General features: G+C 30.5%; 3 protein-coding genes across 3 annotated transcripts; all 3 read left to right on the top strand.

Annotated features, from left to right (window-relative positions):
• The first annotated feature begins 832 nt into the window (after nt 1-832).
• On the top strand, nt 833-1,215 carry LOC125839903 (non-specific lipid-transfer protein 2-like). Its single transcript, XM_049518877.1, has one exon. It carries the CDS (start codon nt 850-852, stop codon nt 1,213-1,215), a length of 366 nt encoding a protein of 121 aa, XP_049374834.1. The 5' UTR covers nt 833-849.
• A 3,099-nt stretch (nt 1,216-4,314) lies between these two features.
• LOC125839904 (non-specific lipid-transfer protein 2-like) lies at nt 4,315-4,846 on the top strand. Its single transcript, XM_049518878.1, has 2 exons — nt 4,315-4,649; nt 4,837-4,846. The coding sequence occupies exons 1-2, from the start codon at nt 4,315-4,317 to the stop codon at nt 4,844-4,846; spliced, it is 345 nt and encodes a 114-aa protein (XP_049374835.1).
• Nucleotides 4,847-7,569: 2,723 nt separating this feature from the next.
• LOC125840051 (non-specific lipid-transfer protein 1-like) lies at nt 7,570-7,917 on the top strand. The gene has a single exon (XM_049519037.1). It carries the CDS (start codon nt 7,570-7,572, stop codon nt 7,915-7,917), a length of 348 nt encoding a protein of 115 aa, XP_049374994.1.
• The last annotated feature ends 11,018 nt before the right edge of the window (nt 7,918-18,935 follow it).

Genomic DNA, 18,935 nt, shown 5'->3' on the forward strand with positions numbered 1-18,935 from the left:
ACAAAAATCATTTCTTATGCATTATTTGTCTTGGTATATCAAAAATACTATGCATTTCTATTGTCCACAAATCTGATGAAAAAGGTATATAATGTTTTGGGCAATTGGGTCGATAATCATGCTAATATATATATTTGTAAAACACGCCTCTATACATAATAAGTTGAAAAGTTGTAAGCAAGCAAGGTATATACTACTAATTAATACAGAAAGATAATAAATACAATATTTCTTCTAATATATTCTACCAAACGACTCATTATTACCTATTTTTGAGGAGATATCCATTCAAATTTTACCACTACTACATCAGTTCACTTGCACTTGTCTATTTTGGATATTGCACGTCCCTAAATAAACAATAATTTATATGAATATTTTATTATAAATAATTTTATGTCTAAAAAAATTATTTGGAGAATATATAAGTAATTAATAATATGAAAATAAAAATCTTAATATATGAAACGTGAAAAGTAAAATGAATATATTCTTTTAGTATAATGAACCGATACAATGAACGGAGGTGGAAATATATTTATCAAGTCATATACTGCAAAGTAGGTTACCAAGGGCCCTAAATCGTATATAGCGTGGTTCAATAAAAATTAGTCACGTAACAACTAAACTTGACTTTATGGGCACCTCCCTAATTATTATACACCATCATTTGATTTAACTCAACTCTCAACTAATTCTCTCAATATTCCTCCATTAATTAATTTACTCTCTATAAATACTCAAAGTTCTCACTAGCTTTTGCACCCAACACTCAAAACAAATACATTTGCAGTACTATATCATTCTCTACTATAAATTTCTATCGATCTTTACTCAATTTTTGTAACAATGGAAATGTTTGGCAAAATTGCATGCTTTGTTCTTTTGTGCATGGTGGTGGTTGCACCCCATGCAGAGGCACTAAGCTGCGGCCAGGTTACATCTGGCTTGGCTCCATGCCTGCCTTATCTCCAGGGACGCGGCCCTCTAGGAGGGTGTTGTGGTGGTATTAAGGGTCTGTTGGGTGCAGCCAAGACTCCAGCGGATCGAAAGGCGGCATGCACTTGCCTCAAATCAGCCGCTAGTGCTATTAAAGGCATTGATGTGGGCAAAGCCGCTGGCATCCCTAGTGCTTGTGGCGTAAACATTCCTTACAAGATCAGCCCCTCCACTGACTGCTCCAAGTATGTTTTTAATACTATCAAATTAAATTGAGTTAGAATAAAATAATATAATATGATTAAATCATATTAACTATCAAATATATATAACTTAAATTCTTTCTGCTATATATCCTACAATACCTATTTACGAAGGACGGTGCATATTTTTTTGGACATAGTCAGTTAAGTTTATTTGTTAATGTTGGTTTAATTTGGGCACATGCAGGATCCAGTGAGGCTGATCGATGAAAGCTCAATTTTTCCAATGCAATGTAGCTTGTGGAGAAGTAATAATAATAAGATGGATCGAGTTTGATCTTGCATGCTCATGGATCCATTACTAATGTTGTATCTTTTTCTTGTTTTTTTTTTTATTTGTGTCCATCTTTGGGAGTCATTTTCGAGCCTTGTATTGTACTACAACTCAATATTGGTAATACATATCCAACTATCTTTCTTAGTCCAATGTTGTGAATTTAATTCCTTCTTTCAACTTTTTTTTTAATTTTAATGTTACTACGAAACATTAAATTAGAATAGACAAAATTTCGTATCTAAACGATAAAAACTTCATATTAATATTATCCCTAATTACTTGTCAACTTTTGAATTGCCACACCTATTAAGAAAATAATTATTGACATAGTGAGTTTACCATTTTACCCCTATTAATTATGAAGTGGATGAATTAAAAATTTAGTATTTTCAAACGGTTCTACCTTTTTCAAAGTAATTAATTGAGGGTATAATAGGAAAAAAATGTTCATTCTTGATTTGTCAAAATGGACAAGTAATTAGGAACAACTATAAAAGGAAAAGTGGACAAGTAAATAAGGATAGAGGGAGTACCATTTAGCTATGGAGTAGAGACGAATTATAAAGTTTCCCTTTTTCCAAGGCTTTCACATTAATTATTTTGGTTTAAAGTTGTACCGTGAATAATGGCTTATAATATTGATACAAATTTTTAATGGTTTAATTACTAAATTGACATCAATCTTAGTTTGATATAACCATGCAATAAAATTTCTATAAAATTAAATACTAAAGTTTCACTATAAAGTATTGAGGAGGTTATAGACAAAATAAAATTTAATTATTTGTCGAGTTATCCCAAAAAAAATATATATTGCATACGCCGCAATTTTATTGCACAAAGATTGCGGGGTTTGTTTAAACGGCCGGTACCAATATTTGGTGCACGTAATTGCGGGTTTTAAAAAAAAAAAACCGCCATAACAGTCAATTATGAAGATTTAAAATCTACTCAAATTGCAATTTTAATTGATGATATTTCATTGTGATTCTATATATGAGGCCATGTATTTACACTACGAATGTTGATTCATATTTAATTATCTAACCTTAATTATATTATAATATATCTATGCAATATATAAAGAATATGAAAATTGAATACACAATAATAAAGATAATTCATATTCATAAAAGATGTGTATGAAACATTCAATGTAAAATCAAAATAAACAGACTTTATAGGCAAACAATACATTATACATGTATGATGTATTCAATATAATATAGAAACTTCATTATTCCTCACTTTTAGTTAAGGCGCAAGGAGCTGTGTGTCAAATATTTCTTTGAATTCCTTTCTTAATTAATACTCCCTCCGTTTAAAAAAGAATAACCTAGTTTGACTTGAAATAGAGTTTAAGAAAAGAAATAAGACTTTTTAATCTTGTGGTTCTAAATTAATGTTATGTCAAATGTACCAAAATGTCCTTTAAACTTGTGGGTCTAAATTAATGTTATGTCAAATATACCATAATGCCCTTTAATCTTGTGGTCTTAAACATGCCACGTGAAAAGTTGAAGTTGAAGTGTAGCCAAAAAAAGAAAAACTTCATTCTTTTGAAACAGACTAAAAAGAAAACTAGGTCATTCTTTTTTAAACGGAGGGAGTATTAAATTAGTGTCACGAAATGAAGAAATTTACACTATATATATATATAGTGTTTTCTTTTAGAAAACTTTCCCTTGTGTGAAGCCAAATTAGTTGAATAACTTAATTTTGAACAGTGAAAGATTGAACTAAACAATATTTTTAAAAGAATATATTACACTTAATTGTGTAATTACTTGATTGTAAAGTACCCCGAACATATTTTAACCATCAATTTAGCTTTTCACGTCCATTGAAAAAAAAAAGTATAGGTTACTTACTACTTATTATGTTATTCCTATTTATTAGTTATTTTTCAAATAAAGTTATATTATGAAAATATCACTTTTTTAGTATTCAGGGTATAGTTAAAAGCTTTTTTTAATATTCAGGATATAAAAAGTTTCTTAATAAAAGCAAGTTCATATTAGGAAGATCGAAATTTGAAATCTCTAGTTAAAAGCACGCCATAAATGAATTTGGTGGATAGGTGAGACTAGTGAGCATGACATATTCAACACGTCTCCGTCGACTATTAGATTGGAATTATGTGTCCATTTCATCATTGTACATTGTACATGATGCAATTGACTAGAGAAGACGAAAATATCCACTTTATTTGATCGAGGATATTACAAGCTTGTTTGGTATTGTTGTTCGAAGGTTAAAAATATTATTTTTTTGAAAAATTAAGTGTTTGATAAATCTTTAAAACTACTTTAAATGGATGGAGAAACAGTTTTTCTTCCATGCATGTATCAATAAGTTATAATACTTTTGACATATATATTTATTTACGTTAAATAACACTAGAATAAAAATAGCTTTTAGTGACAATAGATATACACATTAACAAGAGTGTCAAAATCTTTATCAACATTAATTAATTGTCATTAAATTTAATATCGACATTCATCAGTAATTACCCCTAAAAACATATTTTAATTACCTCAAAATGGATCATTTTTTATGTGTAGTATAATAAGATGCAAAATTCTTCTTCGTTAACCAATCAAACTAAAGCACATCAAATTTAAACACATAAATAATTTAAAAGTAGGTCACCAAAACTAAGTGAACTAGATAATAATAAAAAGAAGAAAGGACAAGCTCTCTATTTACCTCAACCACCAACTAATTCTCTCATCATCACTCCATTAATCAATTACTTCCTATAAAAACCCCTAACATCTCACTAGCTTTTGCACCCAACACTCAAGCAAATACATTACATTTGATATAAACATGGAAATGGTTAGCAAAATTGTATGCTTTGTGTTTTTGTGCATGGTGGTGGTTGCACCCCATGCAGAGGCAATGAGCTGCAGCCAAGTTTCATCTAGCTTGGCTCCTTGCGTCCCTTATCTTCAAGGCCGCGGCCCTCTAGGAGGTTGTTGCGGTGGTGTTAAGAGTCTGTTGGGTGCAGCCAAGACCCCAGCTGACCGAAGCACAATATGCACTTGTATAAAAACAGTAGCTAATGCTGTTAAGGGACTTGATACCGGCAGAGCCGCTGGTCTCCCTAGTACTTGTGGCGTTAACATCCCTTACGATATTAGCCCCTCCATTGACTGCTCCAAGTACGTTAATTTATAAGTTTATACTATATAGTAATTATTTTGTGATACTATCGTACGTTTAATATGTTATAGAAGGAGATGTACTAACATGTTTAATTCTAACTTTTTCACATGACATGTTTACAGACCAAAGTGCATTTTTATAAGTATTTTAAGTTGCTAATGTTGGTTTAATATGGGGATGCAGGGTCCAGTAAGGCTGATGAAAGCTGATCCACTACACAATATGAAAGTCACTATATATTTCATTATGGTCAGGAGAAGAATAAAAGGGATCGAGCTAGTTTGATCCTGTTTTGTATTTTGTATCGATCTGTGTTTCTTTTTATTATTTAGTGTCTTTTAATTTGGAGTCATATATAGCTAGTCAGTGTCTTGTAATGAAACTTTGGTTGTTGCTTCTTCAACAATCCAATCTTCATGTATATATAATAAAATATACATAAATAATCTATAGTTCTATCTTATTTGGTTGTTGCTTATATTAATTAAATAAAAACATGTGTTACGTTATTTTATGCTGCCATTTCCCTTATACAATACTTGTGATTGTTGACAACTCCATTAATGCCCTAGTACATAAATAAATCACTAGGTATATAAAGGTTTATAATTCTTGTTGTAGACATGTTAAAGGAACTGGTTCTCATAAGTAATTTTCTATTATAATCACTATCGGTCCTTATTATATTACACAATTTCTCACTGATAGCATTAAGCCTGTTAAGTGGATCGGATCGGCCCGGTTAGACCGGCCCAATAAGGGATCGGCCGATTAGACCAGACCGGTAGCCGGATGGGGCATTAGCCCAGTTAGACCGGCCCGGTAACCGGTCCATCTGTCCATTGGCTCAGTATAAAAATTATTTTCTTTTTTTAAAAAAATCTTGTGACCGCTGGCCACTTTCCATAAAGTGTAAGTTGGCCCAATGCAGTGTCGGCTCTTGCCTATAAATTTTAAGGCCAATGCCTAATTTGGGGGCCTCAAATTTCTTAAATCATATTTAATTTATTCATGAAAAAAAATTAATTATTTATAATAAAAAGTAATTATTTATATATATATATATATATTATTTTCTTTGCTAACATTCATATTATTTATCCTTTTTAACTCTTTCTGCACTCTATTTCTTCAAATCTTTGATAGTTAGAGTAATACTCTATCAAAAAATATGAATCAATAGCTGAAAAGTGTTGAACAAAGTAAATTACAAATATTTTCTTATTTCGTCGTAACTTCTCATATTAAAGTAGGGTACACCAAGTTATCATCTTTCTGAATCATATTCTATGATTCTAACTCTTATCTTTATTTAAAATTTATCAACTTATTACTTATAGAACTATGTTATCGATTCATATAATATTTGTCTCAATAAAATAATTCTTTTCAATGTTGAATTGATAAAATCCTTCCTAAAATTAATAATTAAAAAAATTATTTGAAAAAATCATTTATAAAAAAGATATTAAGTAGTAATTTACATCTAGAAATTTAGAAAAATAAATAAATACAGATAAAATTTATTTAAATTTTAGGCCTCTAATTAAAATTTTGTTTTAGGCCTCGAATTATGTTGAGCCGCCCCTGGCCCAATGGCTATATAATGGTGGGTACGTGAGACGTGTGAGAATGTCATATTCAGTTGCGTAGCCATATATAGCTCACGATTATCAATTGGACACCATCTATTAAAAAATTATATAATATATATAAAAAAGAATTATACGAAGTGCATAGATTATAAATTATTTTTCATATGTATATATATTAAATTTTGGTTATTCTTAACAAAATTTATGATTTCGCTGCAGATAACATATTCATGAATTGTTGTCGCATTGATTGGTAGTATTTCATACTCTATGACACACACCTCTCTCCTAGAAGAGTGTGTTACGTTGATCACATTATATTTTCACCCTGAAAAATCAGTTCCTTGAAAGTTGAATGGAGAGTAGCAGCACAAAATATTTTCACCATTCATTTTAATTTATTCATATTTATTTGCTATATTTTTCAAAAATAAGAAATAGAATAATTATTTTATATATATTATCCTATTAATTATAAGTCATTGGAAAGTAAACTTTCTATTTCAATTCATTTGTTTTTTTTTTTTTCTTTAATCCTTTTCAAAAAGAAGTTCATTCCTTAAACATTGTACTCTCTCCATTTATTATAGTACTTGATTCTCATACTAAAAATTACTCTATTCGTCTATTTTTAATTGTCATAATTTCCTTTTTTAGAGTCAAACTATAAGAACTTTAATATAAGAACTTTGATAATATTTAATGATGTATTTTTTTCATCATATTGATATGCAAGATATTGCAATTTATAGTATTTTTAATATAGTTTTTGAATATCTATTTTTTTTTGTTTAAAATATCAAATTAATGTAATCTAGTTTAGCTTTAAAAATTAGTGAAATTAACTTTTGAAAAACGTAACATGACAAATAAAAGTGAACGGGTGTAGTATTTTTTTATTTTAGCAAATTAAAACAAACTTATAGTTTTCTTTTGATACTAAATCTTATCATTAAATAATCACATAAAATACTAATAATTAAATTTTATACTATTAAAACATAATAAAACTAAGTTAATAAAATAAATATTTTCTTTTAAAAAGTGGATATCCAACATAAGTCCCAATAAATCATGAAGTCTCAGTTTCAATTATCATCACGTATATCGAAAAGGTAAAAAAGAGAGTAACATGTGTAGCCTCGAAAAGCGTTATTGAATTTAACCTCAACTACCAACAAATTCTATCACTCTTCCATTAATTATTCACTTCATATTTTTGCCTCTATAAATACCCAAAAATCTCACTTATCTTTTGCACACAACACTCAAGCAAAACACATTACATTTGCAATATTCTAATATCTTTTTTTCATTAAGCATGGAAATGGTTGGCAAAATTGCATGCATTGTTGTTTTATGCATGGTGGCCATACTGGTTGCACCCCATGCAGAGGCGGCAATGACTTGTGGTCAGGTTACATCTGGCGTAGCTCCTTGCCTCCCTTATCTTACCGGCCGCGGCCCCCTCGGAGGGTGCTGTGGCGGAATTAAGGGTCTTTTGGGTGCAGCCAAGACTCCAGCCGACCGAAAAATGGCATGCAATTGCCTAAAATCAGCCGCTACTGCTATTAAGGGTATTGATGCTGGTAAAGCTGCTGGTATTCCTAGCGTTTGTGGCGTAAACATCCCTTACAAGATTAGCCCCTCCACCGACTGCACTAGGTAACTGACACTGTCTAAAACAATTCTTAGATATTTGTGTTGTCATAAATTATGGAGTTTTTTTTTTAAGTACTTGTTAAAATATTAGTCATATTATACGTAACTATATACTATGTTTTAATTTACTTGGTTAATATGGTATTTAATAAATGCAGGGTTCAGTAAGGCAAATAATCAGTGCAATATGGAAGTAGCTAGCTAGGTAGAGTTTCATGAGGAGATCGAAGAATAATAAAGATGGGGTGGAGTTAATTAGTTTGATCCTGTTTATGCATGGATCTAGTTTTATTTATTTTGTGTCATTTATAGTTAGGAGTTTTGTAATGAAACATTTGGGGTTGGTTACGTTGTATTACAATCCAAATCTTTCAAAATAATGCGTCATTTTACTACTATCTTATTTTGTTCATGTCTCTCCTTATATATATATATTAGATTGTGAAAAGCCGAAAATAAAACAATCAGATTTTAATATAAATATTGAACACCAAATGAAAAAAATAAAAAAAGACCACCATACTCTGTCTCGGGAGATATATATAGTATTAAACAAGATTATATATATGTGATACGTAAATTAAAGCAGTAAAGAAACTATCAAAAACTGAGAACGTATACCTATATATTGTATAACAAATTGCAAATTACTATGTAAAGAAAGACAAACTAATACTTATTTCATTGGTTTATTTTGTTGAGAATATAATTAAATAATAGATTTGTACTCTCTCTAACAGCTTAAGATTTTAGATAAGATGATCACATATTTCAAGTAGTCAGAGATCCTGAGATCAAATCTCACAACCACCCAAATCAAAAAGGAATTTTCACATGCTTATGGTCACACACTTCAACCTTTTTACTTTATTTACATGAAATTTACACTTTTAAAAAAATAATAAATAAAATATATGTATTGATCATATTTTCATATTAATAGTAGGGTTGTTCAAAATCGAACTGAAACCGATAATCCGAACTGATAATTTGGTTATTGGGTCAATAGTTCGGGTTAATAGTTTAACGGTTCGGGTCTCGATTTACTATAAACTTCTTACCGGCTTATCGGTTCGAGTCTCGATTTGGCCATATTTCTAATCGGGTGTCCCAATAACTCGATATGAAATTTAATTAATTACATTTATATCACTTAAAGCCTTAGGCACTTTTAGCCTTTAGGGTTTACACTTCAGTTTTCAGACTCTTTACCATGACTTCATAGTTGACACTCAAATTTAACAATAATATTTCAAAGCTGCGACATCACTCATTGATTCACTGTCACTGCTCCCACACTAGCAAGTTATATTGAATATCATTCTCTAAAGTGTCTAAATTGAGGTTCAAATGGTTGGTTCCCTTACTTTAAGTCTTTGTTTTTATCTTCTCATTACAGTGAGTGAGTCAGTGAGATATGCATGCAATATTGCAATACTACAATCTGCAATGAAAAAGTTTTTATTAGTAATGGTCTCATGATCATTAATGGTTTCTGTTAGTAGTGTTGTAATGGTTTCTCTTTATAGTTCATATTGAAATTGGCTTGGTTGTTATGAGGAATCCTTTTGAGTTTGTCAGTTTGGGCAATATTGACATCTCTGTCCATGTTAATATGGAGTTTTATTAAGTGTTTTATGTAGTGATGGACTAATAGGGAAAAGTTTATCAATGACTATTGTCTACTGCGTACTGTTAATTAATGATTTGTCCATTAGTAATTGTCAATGAAAATTGTGTGAACTGTTAACGGTTAACCTGATAACCGAACCGATAACAGTCATTAACTGATAAACTGATAGCTTAACGGTTCCATAACGGTTTAGCATGATTACAAACCAATAATTGATAAATTCCAAAATCGAATCGAATCGACCGATACGCAGCTCTAATTAATAGTGCATTTTCTCATTAATATGCTAAATTGGACTAACAAAAAATAAAAAAATTAAATACAATAAATGCTAAAATAAATTAATAAAAATAAAAAAGATATTTTTAATACCGTAAACATACAACGGAAAGAGTCCCAATAAATATTTTGCCCCAAGGCGTAGGCGGAGTCAGAACTCAGAAAAATCTTTGCATTGATATTCTTGAAAATACTTTTTTCTAAGAATAAATTGTCATTTTATAAGATCAATAAAATTGATTTAGAATAATTATGAAAGAATGAAAATCAAGAGATTAATGTAGGCAAATTTAAATGATTGTGTAGACATTTGGTCATAATTTTATATATCTTCTTATTCCCTTTATTTTATTTAAAATTTGTAAAGTTAAAAATTAAAAATGAAGTTGTGTTTGATTTAATTTTTGTAGAGTAAAAAGAATATTTTTTTTAGGACTTGTAAATATAATAAAATTGAAAAATAGATTTGAATGTATCTTTTAAAATTTGAAATTCAAAATCACAATGAGTAGTTTTACATTCCGTCTTTTAGTTTTACATGTTTGAAAATGCTTTAAGATAAATATAAATTCGGTCTAGTTCAATTTCAATTTTTAGTATTTATGAGCTATTTCATTTATCAGTATTATTCAGACTATCAACATAAATTCAGTTGGATGTATGTGTCACCCTATTTTCTTATTAAAATATTCCCTCTACTTCGTATTATGTGAAATTTTGAGGGTTTTCTTATTGTCCAAAAAAATTGAATCATTCAAAGTAGATATTTAAATTCTTTTCATTATTAAAGTTTAAATTTTTTTAGTAAGTAAATTACAATATTTATAAAGTTATATTCATGATTTCAGTAATATTAATAATAATATAATTTAAATTATATATTTAAAAATTTATTTTAATAAATATATATTATCTTACGAATTCACTTAATATAAAATCGAAACTAATACGAGTTAAACGTAACAATCATCTATCCAAATAGAGTGATAGGGAAAATCAATTCCCAAGAAAGGTGCAGGGGCTCATTGTCCGAAAACAGGGCGCCCACACCACAAATCTGCCCATACATAAAATCTTCCGTTGAACTTTGTCTCCGGGTCATAGTGGCGAAGCCAAAAATATTATGTATTTGAATTTGGATTAAGAAAAAATCATTTAAACAGACACCTATTATTATTACGTTAAAAATATAACTTTTGTAAAAGGTGTTCAACTTTAAATATATTTTTTTTAAATTTAGAATTTAACATTTATATACAACTCCATTTTCCGACGAATGACATAAAATAGGACCGTTTAAGTAGCTCTAGCTACACCCATGACTATAAGTAGGACCGTTTAAATTGAATTGAAAAAATATATTGATTTATTTATAATAAATTATTGATTTTGTGATTTTGATAATAATTTTGACTTTATTATTAACGAGTTATCGAATTTTAATAGTTTTTCTTAACACATTAATCAATAGCTCATTGATAAGTTAAATAATTATATTTATACCGTGTTATCTTAGCCTTCAAATATAACACCATCACCCTTCACCTGACCACCTCATTAACGTAATTTTTTCATTACTTAACTCATGGATAAAATAATAGTCATGGGATAAAATTTTGGTTTCTTGTTTGGTTGTCATGTTTGGGATAACTTTGTAACATCTCGCACCTACAAACGACTATAAAGAGATTAAATATGAAAATATTGATTTTTGGAAAGAATAAGGAAATCTGGAAATTGTCTAAGGTAAGAAAGTGAGTTTTGGCCATTTTCAAACGTCCATAACTCCTAGCTCAGGAAGAGTTAGGAGCATCTCTTGATATGGTTGGAAAGCCCTTGGAGAGATCTTTCCAACGCCGCTGAGTTTATGAAATTCTAACATCGTATGAGTGAGATATGCCTTCCGGAAGTTGGGTTGTTGGATTGAGGAAAGGCTCAATCCGGATTTAGGGAAGGGCAAAGTAGTCTTCTCTCTAATTAATTTCTTAATTCGTTTTTAGGTATTTATTGGGGTAAAAGCTTATTTTGGTCAGATTAGAAAATTATATTCACGCTTAGGGCTTGGAGAAAAGAGCAAGGAAGAAAGAAAGGGAGAAAAGCCAAGATTCAGTCAAGCTTGCGAGTGAAATTCGTCGGGGGTGATCCCTATTAAGGTATGTGAGATATTTATGTGCTGGGTTAGTTCACCCACACACCAACTTGTTTCAATCCCTTGGTTTGGAGTTGTTCACATGTTGAAAAGTGAGGTTCTTGAAGAACAAATTGTAGAATTCTTGTTGGTTGAATTGTTAATGCTTGGGGGTTGATTTGATTCATGTTTCTGGGCTGTTTTTCGAGTTAGATTGATGGTGTATTGAGAGTACAATTGATCCTAAGTGTTTGGGGAAAGAACTAGGGAAGATTGGAGGGTTTAGAGATGAAAAACGAAGAAGAAAATCGGGAATTTTCTGGGCAAGGGCTTGGGGCGTCACGCCTGCCAGAGCGCCACAAAAGTTCCTCTGAACTTTGGCCTCTGGCGCGTCGCGCCAGCCAGAGCCCTCTGAAGTTTGAGGGCTGGCCCCCCGCGCCTCTCAAAGCGTCAGGGACGCCAGTTCTCCCCATTCGGTTCCCACCTTTCCGTACTAGTTCCTAAGTGATGTACCTATGTTTCCTAGTCGATTCTAACACTCTAAGGTACATCTAAACATCATGAAATCATCCATAAACATGAGATCATGAACCTTGAATCCATAATCCAATTCAAGGAAAGTTAAGATCAAAGTCAAAGAAGTTAAGAGTCAAGTTTAGAAGTTACGAAACAAGTCAAAGTAAAGTTTCTTAAAGTTTTCAAAAGTTTTTATTAAACGTTTTAACTTCATTTTAAGGCTCAACTTTCAATAAAAGAAAAGAGTAAGAGTTGAATTCATTTCTCATGAAAAGCTATTAAGGGACTAACTATTCCCAAAGAGTTTATAAATGTTTTCACATTTGAGCAAGAAAGGGAACATCGATTCCAAGAGAGCTTTTAAGCTAAGTTTTGAGTAATTATCTCAATTCAAAGAAAGAGTTTTGTTTTTTACAAACATATAAGCTAAGTATATTTTGGAGTAGTATTGAGCACCGATATGGGAATGCGAGTTCATATTAACTCAAGTCTCCATAAACTATGTAGCCATCATGGGTAGTAAAGGATCATACTTTTTAGATGACTCCTTAAGATGCTTTTAGCATAGACTAGTGGATCCACTAAGTTAAGCGTTCTATATGACGGCAAAGTATAAGATAGTTCTGGTAGCGTGGGCAAGACGTTGTATCACCACTTAGGCTCATAGTGGTGGTTGTCGGTTAGAGAATCTCCCACAAAAGTTATATTACTTTTATATACAAGTAAAGTTGAGTTTGTTATTGCTTTATCTTTAACGAACTAAGTTGTTTACACTGTTTTACAAGCTTTTTTTATATATATATTGCATGTGTCTTATTGCTTTATATTGAGTTCAGTTATCCATGAGTTAAACAGAGCCAATGTAAGTATTCATTTGCACTCTTTTCAAGCGTAAGTTGTTGTTTAGAATTCCAACTCGCATACTCGTACATTCAATGTACTGATGTCAGTTGGCCTGCATCTTATTATGATGCAGACGCAGGTAACCAGGATCAGCATCCATCATGTCGTTGATCCAGTTGAGCACTCCAGAGTCAGTGGTGAGCCTCCTTGCATTCCGGAGGACTCTTTTATTTCGCTTTCCTAGTTTTCTTTATTAGGATGTTGTGGGGTCTGTCCCAACATCCATCTCAGTATTATAGAAGCTTCATAGACAGTCAAACAGTTAGTATTGAGCCCCTTATCTATGTATTTGCAGATAATTTGTTTTGAGACATAAGTTGTCATTGTGGCTAAGATGTTATCATTTAAACTATTGTATTGAGTTTATTCTGTTGAGTTAAGTCTTCCGTTGAGTTAAGTAAGCCAGACCAAGGGTCCGCTTGGGGCCATCAATGGTCTCCAAGTGTCGGCCACGTCTAGGGTGTTTGCTCGGGGCATGACAAACTTATCCCATCATTTATATCATAGTAATGAGATAAGTTATCACATATGCACGGTGAAATAAGTTATCCAAGGATAATTAATGTTAGGATAATTAATCATGGGATAACCTGTTTCCGACCAAACGAAATTTATTTAAAGACCTTAATCTAGTTTTGTACTCCCTTTGTCTCTAATTACTTGTCCACTTTTGAATAGACACCTATTAAGAAAATAAAGATTGATATGATGACTTTACCATTTTAGCTCTATTAATTATGAAGTGAATGAATTAAAAATTTAAAATTTTCAAAAAGCTTTACCTTTTTTAAGAGATATTAACTAAGGGTATAATAGATAAAAAGAAATATTAATTTTTAATTTGTTAAAATCAACAAGTAAAAAAATAAACATAGGATAAATAATTAAGGACGAGGGAATACTTATTAAATAATCTAGAGAAAATAGTCAAATGTCCCCTCAACATATTATCGAATTTCCAACTACACACTTATGTTTCACAAGAGTCCTATCACCCTACTAGACTATTTTAAAACAGAATAATTACACCCTTAGATGCTGACATGGCACAGAGAGTGTCCTCACTCTCTTCGAGGCATGTGGAAGTCAGAAGAATTGATAAATAATATTTTTAGTTTGACTTTTTGTTAATTATATATTTTTTACTCTTCTCTTTAAGTTTTTTGTTTCTTTTTCTTTTTTCCCCTCTATTTCTCATTACTCAACATGCACCCCACCACTATTTCCTCCACCTTGAACCACCATCACTACACTAACCACATCTTTTTATCCATCTTCTAATATATATTTTTACAATTTATTTCACTATTTTCTACAACTAACACGGCAAATCATCAAATAATTATTAAAATTATTACTCATATTGCCTGAAAAATCAAATCGTCCTTAATCTCACTATTCCAAAAAAAATAAAATCACAAAATAAAGACCAAAAAAAAAAAGCAGAAGAAGAAAGATAGGAGAAACAAAACCTTAAAAAAAATAGAATTAGTAAACACCTTCCATCATAAAAATTCATTCTATTATTGAGTTTTTTTAATTATTGAAGAAATTCAGTGAATTAAAACAATTATGACTATAAAATAAATTTTTTCGATCATGAATTTCATAAAGCAAACTAAACATGAGTTTTAGATGTATGATCTGGGTCATCCATCTTTTTTCATTTTTATCAATCTCAAATTAGTTCAAAATATCAACATCATTAATCTACCTTTTCACCGATTTTAGGTCAGTAAAATACATCAACCATCAGATCATATCTTCAATCTCTATTGTTGTTTGGTGAAGACCCAAGAATTTAACATCGACAACCCGTAAATAAAATATTACAAATTTGGTGTCATGAAGACAAAGAAACAACATAATAAAAAAATTAAAAAAAAAAAGAAGAGATGAGTAATCAAGCTCGTCAAGGTGCCTGAAGGATGATTTAAAGTGATGAAAAAATGATAATAAATATAGCTTCGACTTTTTTCATGAATGACTAATTTGGAAGAAGTAAATGAAAAACAAAAGAGAAAAGAAGAAGAAGGAGGAATAAAAGAGTAAAGATATTTTTGTAATTAATGAAAAAGGGGATAAAAAGGAAAAGATAAATATAAATAATAAAAATAATAAAAATAACAGTTGGGCAGCGAGTGGGCATCACTACATGTTGAGAATGTGGTTGTCTAGTTTTAGGGTGGTATATATTTTATTATTGAAAAATTCAGGAAGATAATAGAATCCTCGCAAAGTGTAAGTGTATAGTTGAGAATTCGATAATAGATTAGGGAGACATTTGTTTTTCTCAATAATCTATTATGTTATATTTGAACAACTTAAACGTTTTGGGCAGACGTGACACGAAAAGTATGATTCACATTTTGTTGACGTGTGAATCAGTGTTTTAATAGTATCTCTCCTCTTTTTTATTCTACCTAACTTTTCACTTTAAAAAGTAAATTGTTCATTAGACAAACTTTCATGAAAAAAAAAATCATTACAGAAGAAAAAGAAGAGAAAATCAAAAAGCTTCACTGATAACGTGGGTGAATGATGGTGGAGAGTCTGGAACCTAAATAATGAAAAAAAAGTGGGGAAAATGACCAAAATAACGTGGACAAAAAAATTTACATTTTCTATCAATAATAACACACTATATGTGATATAAAAATAGGAAATATTTTATAAAAGTATAATTAACCAATTTACTTTGATATATAATAACATACGTCCGACATACAATAATATACAAAACTTTCATATTAAAGTACAAAAACATACTTTAATTATTCTATTTTATTGAGTTTTATATCTGAACTATTGAGAGTATTTAGTGAAACACACCTAGACGTTGACTAGACAAAAAGTGTTTGTCTAGAAATGCTTCTAGGTGTGTTTGTCCATAAAATCTTCATTTATCTGTTATATATAATGCCTCTATTTGCTGACATTTTAATTGAATTTTTTAAAATCCTAAACTCTCCCCTTTCAGGTCGGAGATATCGATACCACCGCAGAAACGAGACCACAACTAAGGAGGTGAAAAAGAAGAATTTATATGGTGAATTGATGATAATTTTAACCTTTAACCTGATATTAACCTACTTAGATTTACCACGGTAGAACTATTTCCCCACGTGGAGTGCCACATGACAGAATTTTTAAACAAAAAAGAGAGTGTATATACATCAAAAATTAGTCGAGGCGTGTTTCGCTAACTATTGGGTGATACTTCAGGTATGAAACTCAAAATACTGAATAGTTTAGATGTGTTTTCTACCTTTAACTCTATATATTTTTATAAAAATGCTTAATAACTTCATATACAATAATATACACTCAATATACAAAGATTATACAAAGATTATACAAAATTATAATAGGTATTTATACATTCATATATAATAATATGAATTTAGTAAAACTTCACCAACTGATTTCTCTCAAACGACAAGATGGAATCTCCTAAAAAGTTTATGGAACGGTAAATCTAATGATGACCTATCATCTCCAATTAGTGAGACATCATGAATCACAACATAATTTGATTGAGAAAGATTTTGAAAATTGTTGTCAGTTTGCTCTTTAGATTTTGCTACAGTAATTACATCTGTAATTTGTAATTTTTTCAAGTTGTGGATGAAATTTTGAGAAGATTCTTGTTGTGTTGAATTCGTCTCAACAAGATCTATCACTTTGGCTCTGAATTTAAATTGAAAGTATCATTTTAACGTGTGATCGCTATGATCAAATTATTTACTCCCTACATTTTATTTGTCACTTTTAACATATCAAGTTGATCCCTTTTAATTTTTATTTTCTTTCTCTTTTTGTAAAATGACAAAATAGTCCCTTAGTTAGGTATTTCACAATTGTGAAATCTGAAGAAGTTGTGATACTTCAATATTTTTTTTAAAAAACTTAGTGTAGTTACAAAGCTAATCATGTTATATTAGTGCTTTCTAAGTTTCTATGGTTATATATATTGTTAGAGAGGCACATATAGCTTTATGTCTTTGCAAGATACATAAAGCAAAAGGAAGAGAATAATCCCTCTCATAATCCACCCGATTGCTCCTAAATCGGATAAATCTTCTGCTAAGTCAAAATCATTAACTAAGATCAGAAAATTCAACTAAAGAAGAGGAAGTTGAACGGAAAAAGAAGAATTTGGAAAACTTGATTATGGAAGAATATTCTTTTGTTTTGGACTGATTATAAATGCCTAACGTCCTCTCTATTTATAGTTATGTTGACTATTCGAATTTCTTCTACAAATATCTCACTCGATTATTTAATACTCGAGACTATCTAGATTTTTTCCAAGTACAAATAATAAAAGAAACTCTCTTACAAAATTTTAATAAATTCTACTACATATCTAAGTTTTTTTGTAACTCCAAAATATCAACTTTAATTCTTTTTAAAAAAAATCTGAAGACGTAAATCATTTACTTTTACAAATGAGTTTGTTATTTCAATTGCTTCGCCTAAAGGAAATAGTCCAATTTGTGAATTTTCAATTATTTGAAAATTAAAGGCATTCAGTTGATTTGTATCTCATGATGATGTTAACACTATTATATTCTGTTTTACTTATAGAAATATGTTAGACATTTTATTTTCTATGAATTTCTTTACTTTTCTTAAATCATTTAATGTAATGTCTACATCTTTCTGTGTTTTAAAAAAAGAAAAAAAAAAATTATGAAACTTCCGTCTTATCCCTTACTTAATACTTTTTCTGTCTATTTTTAATTGTCATGATTTTTTTAAAGTCAAACGATAAGAACTTTGACCAATATTTTACGATGTATTTTTTCATTATATTGATATGCAAAAAGTTGCAATTTATAGTACTTTTCATATCGTTTTTGAGTATCTAAATTTTCTATAACGACTTGTTCCCGTCGTTATAGAAAAGCCAACGGGGAAAAATTTTGGGCCGGAAAACTTTTTCATAGTAACTTGAAATTTCCCAACCTAATCCAGATTTGGACGAAATCGGAGTCAGTGAGGTCTAGGGAAATCCGGTAACAGATGGGAGATCTAATTATGAATTTGATCACATGAGTAGATAGCTAAGACGTTAAGGAACCCGTACGCTTTACAAAATTGAATTCGGGCGAGTAGAACTAATGAACTCATCTTAGCGTGATAGGGTAGTTCTTGAGTGTCATGGGATGAAGGTGTGTTATGAAATGGAGGTTTGAAACTCTTAAATTAGCTAACTGTTTCCATGCAAGCCGCCAAGGCGGGATGGGCCGTTGTAGCGGGATAGGATTCGTCACAACGGGCCAGTCGCGAATTAAGTCGAAAATAAATTTCAAAAACGCCATTATTCTGCAATTTTCGTTTTTGAGAGCTAGGAGACGACCCCAAGCGAGTTCTTGACAGTTTTCCACGAAATTTGGTGCTAAAGGTAAGGTTTTTGCTCCCCAATTTCGTTTTTCGATCCGTAGAACATAAAATCTTGATTGTATATCGTTGGTTGGGGGGGGGGTTGAACGGTTTTGGATGGAGGGAAAACCCCTAGTTGCACCTTAGGATCATAATTTTGGTTTTGGTTATTGGGTTT

This window comes from Solanum verrucosum, unplaced genomic scaffold, assembly GCF_900185275.1.
Source record: "Solanum verrucosum unplaced genomic scaffold, falcon-dt-bn FXZP01000177.1, whole genome shotgun sequence".
In the NCBI taxonomy this organism is placed as follows: Eukaryota; Viridiplantae; Streptophyta; class Magnoliopsida; order Solanales; family Solanaceae; genus Solanum; species Solanum verrucosum.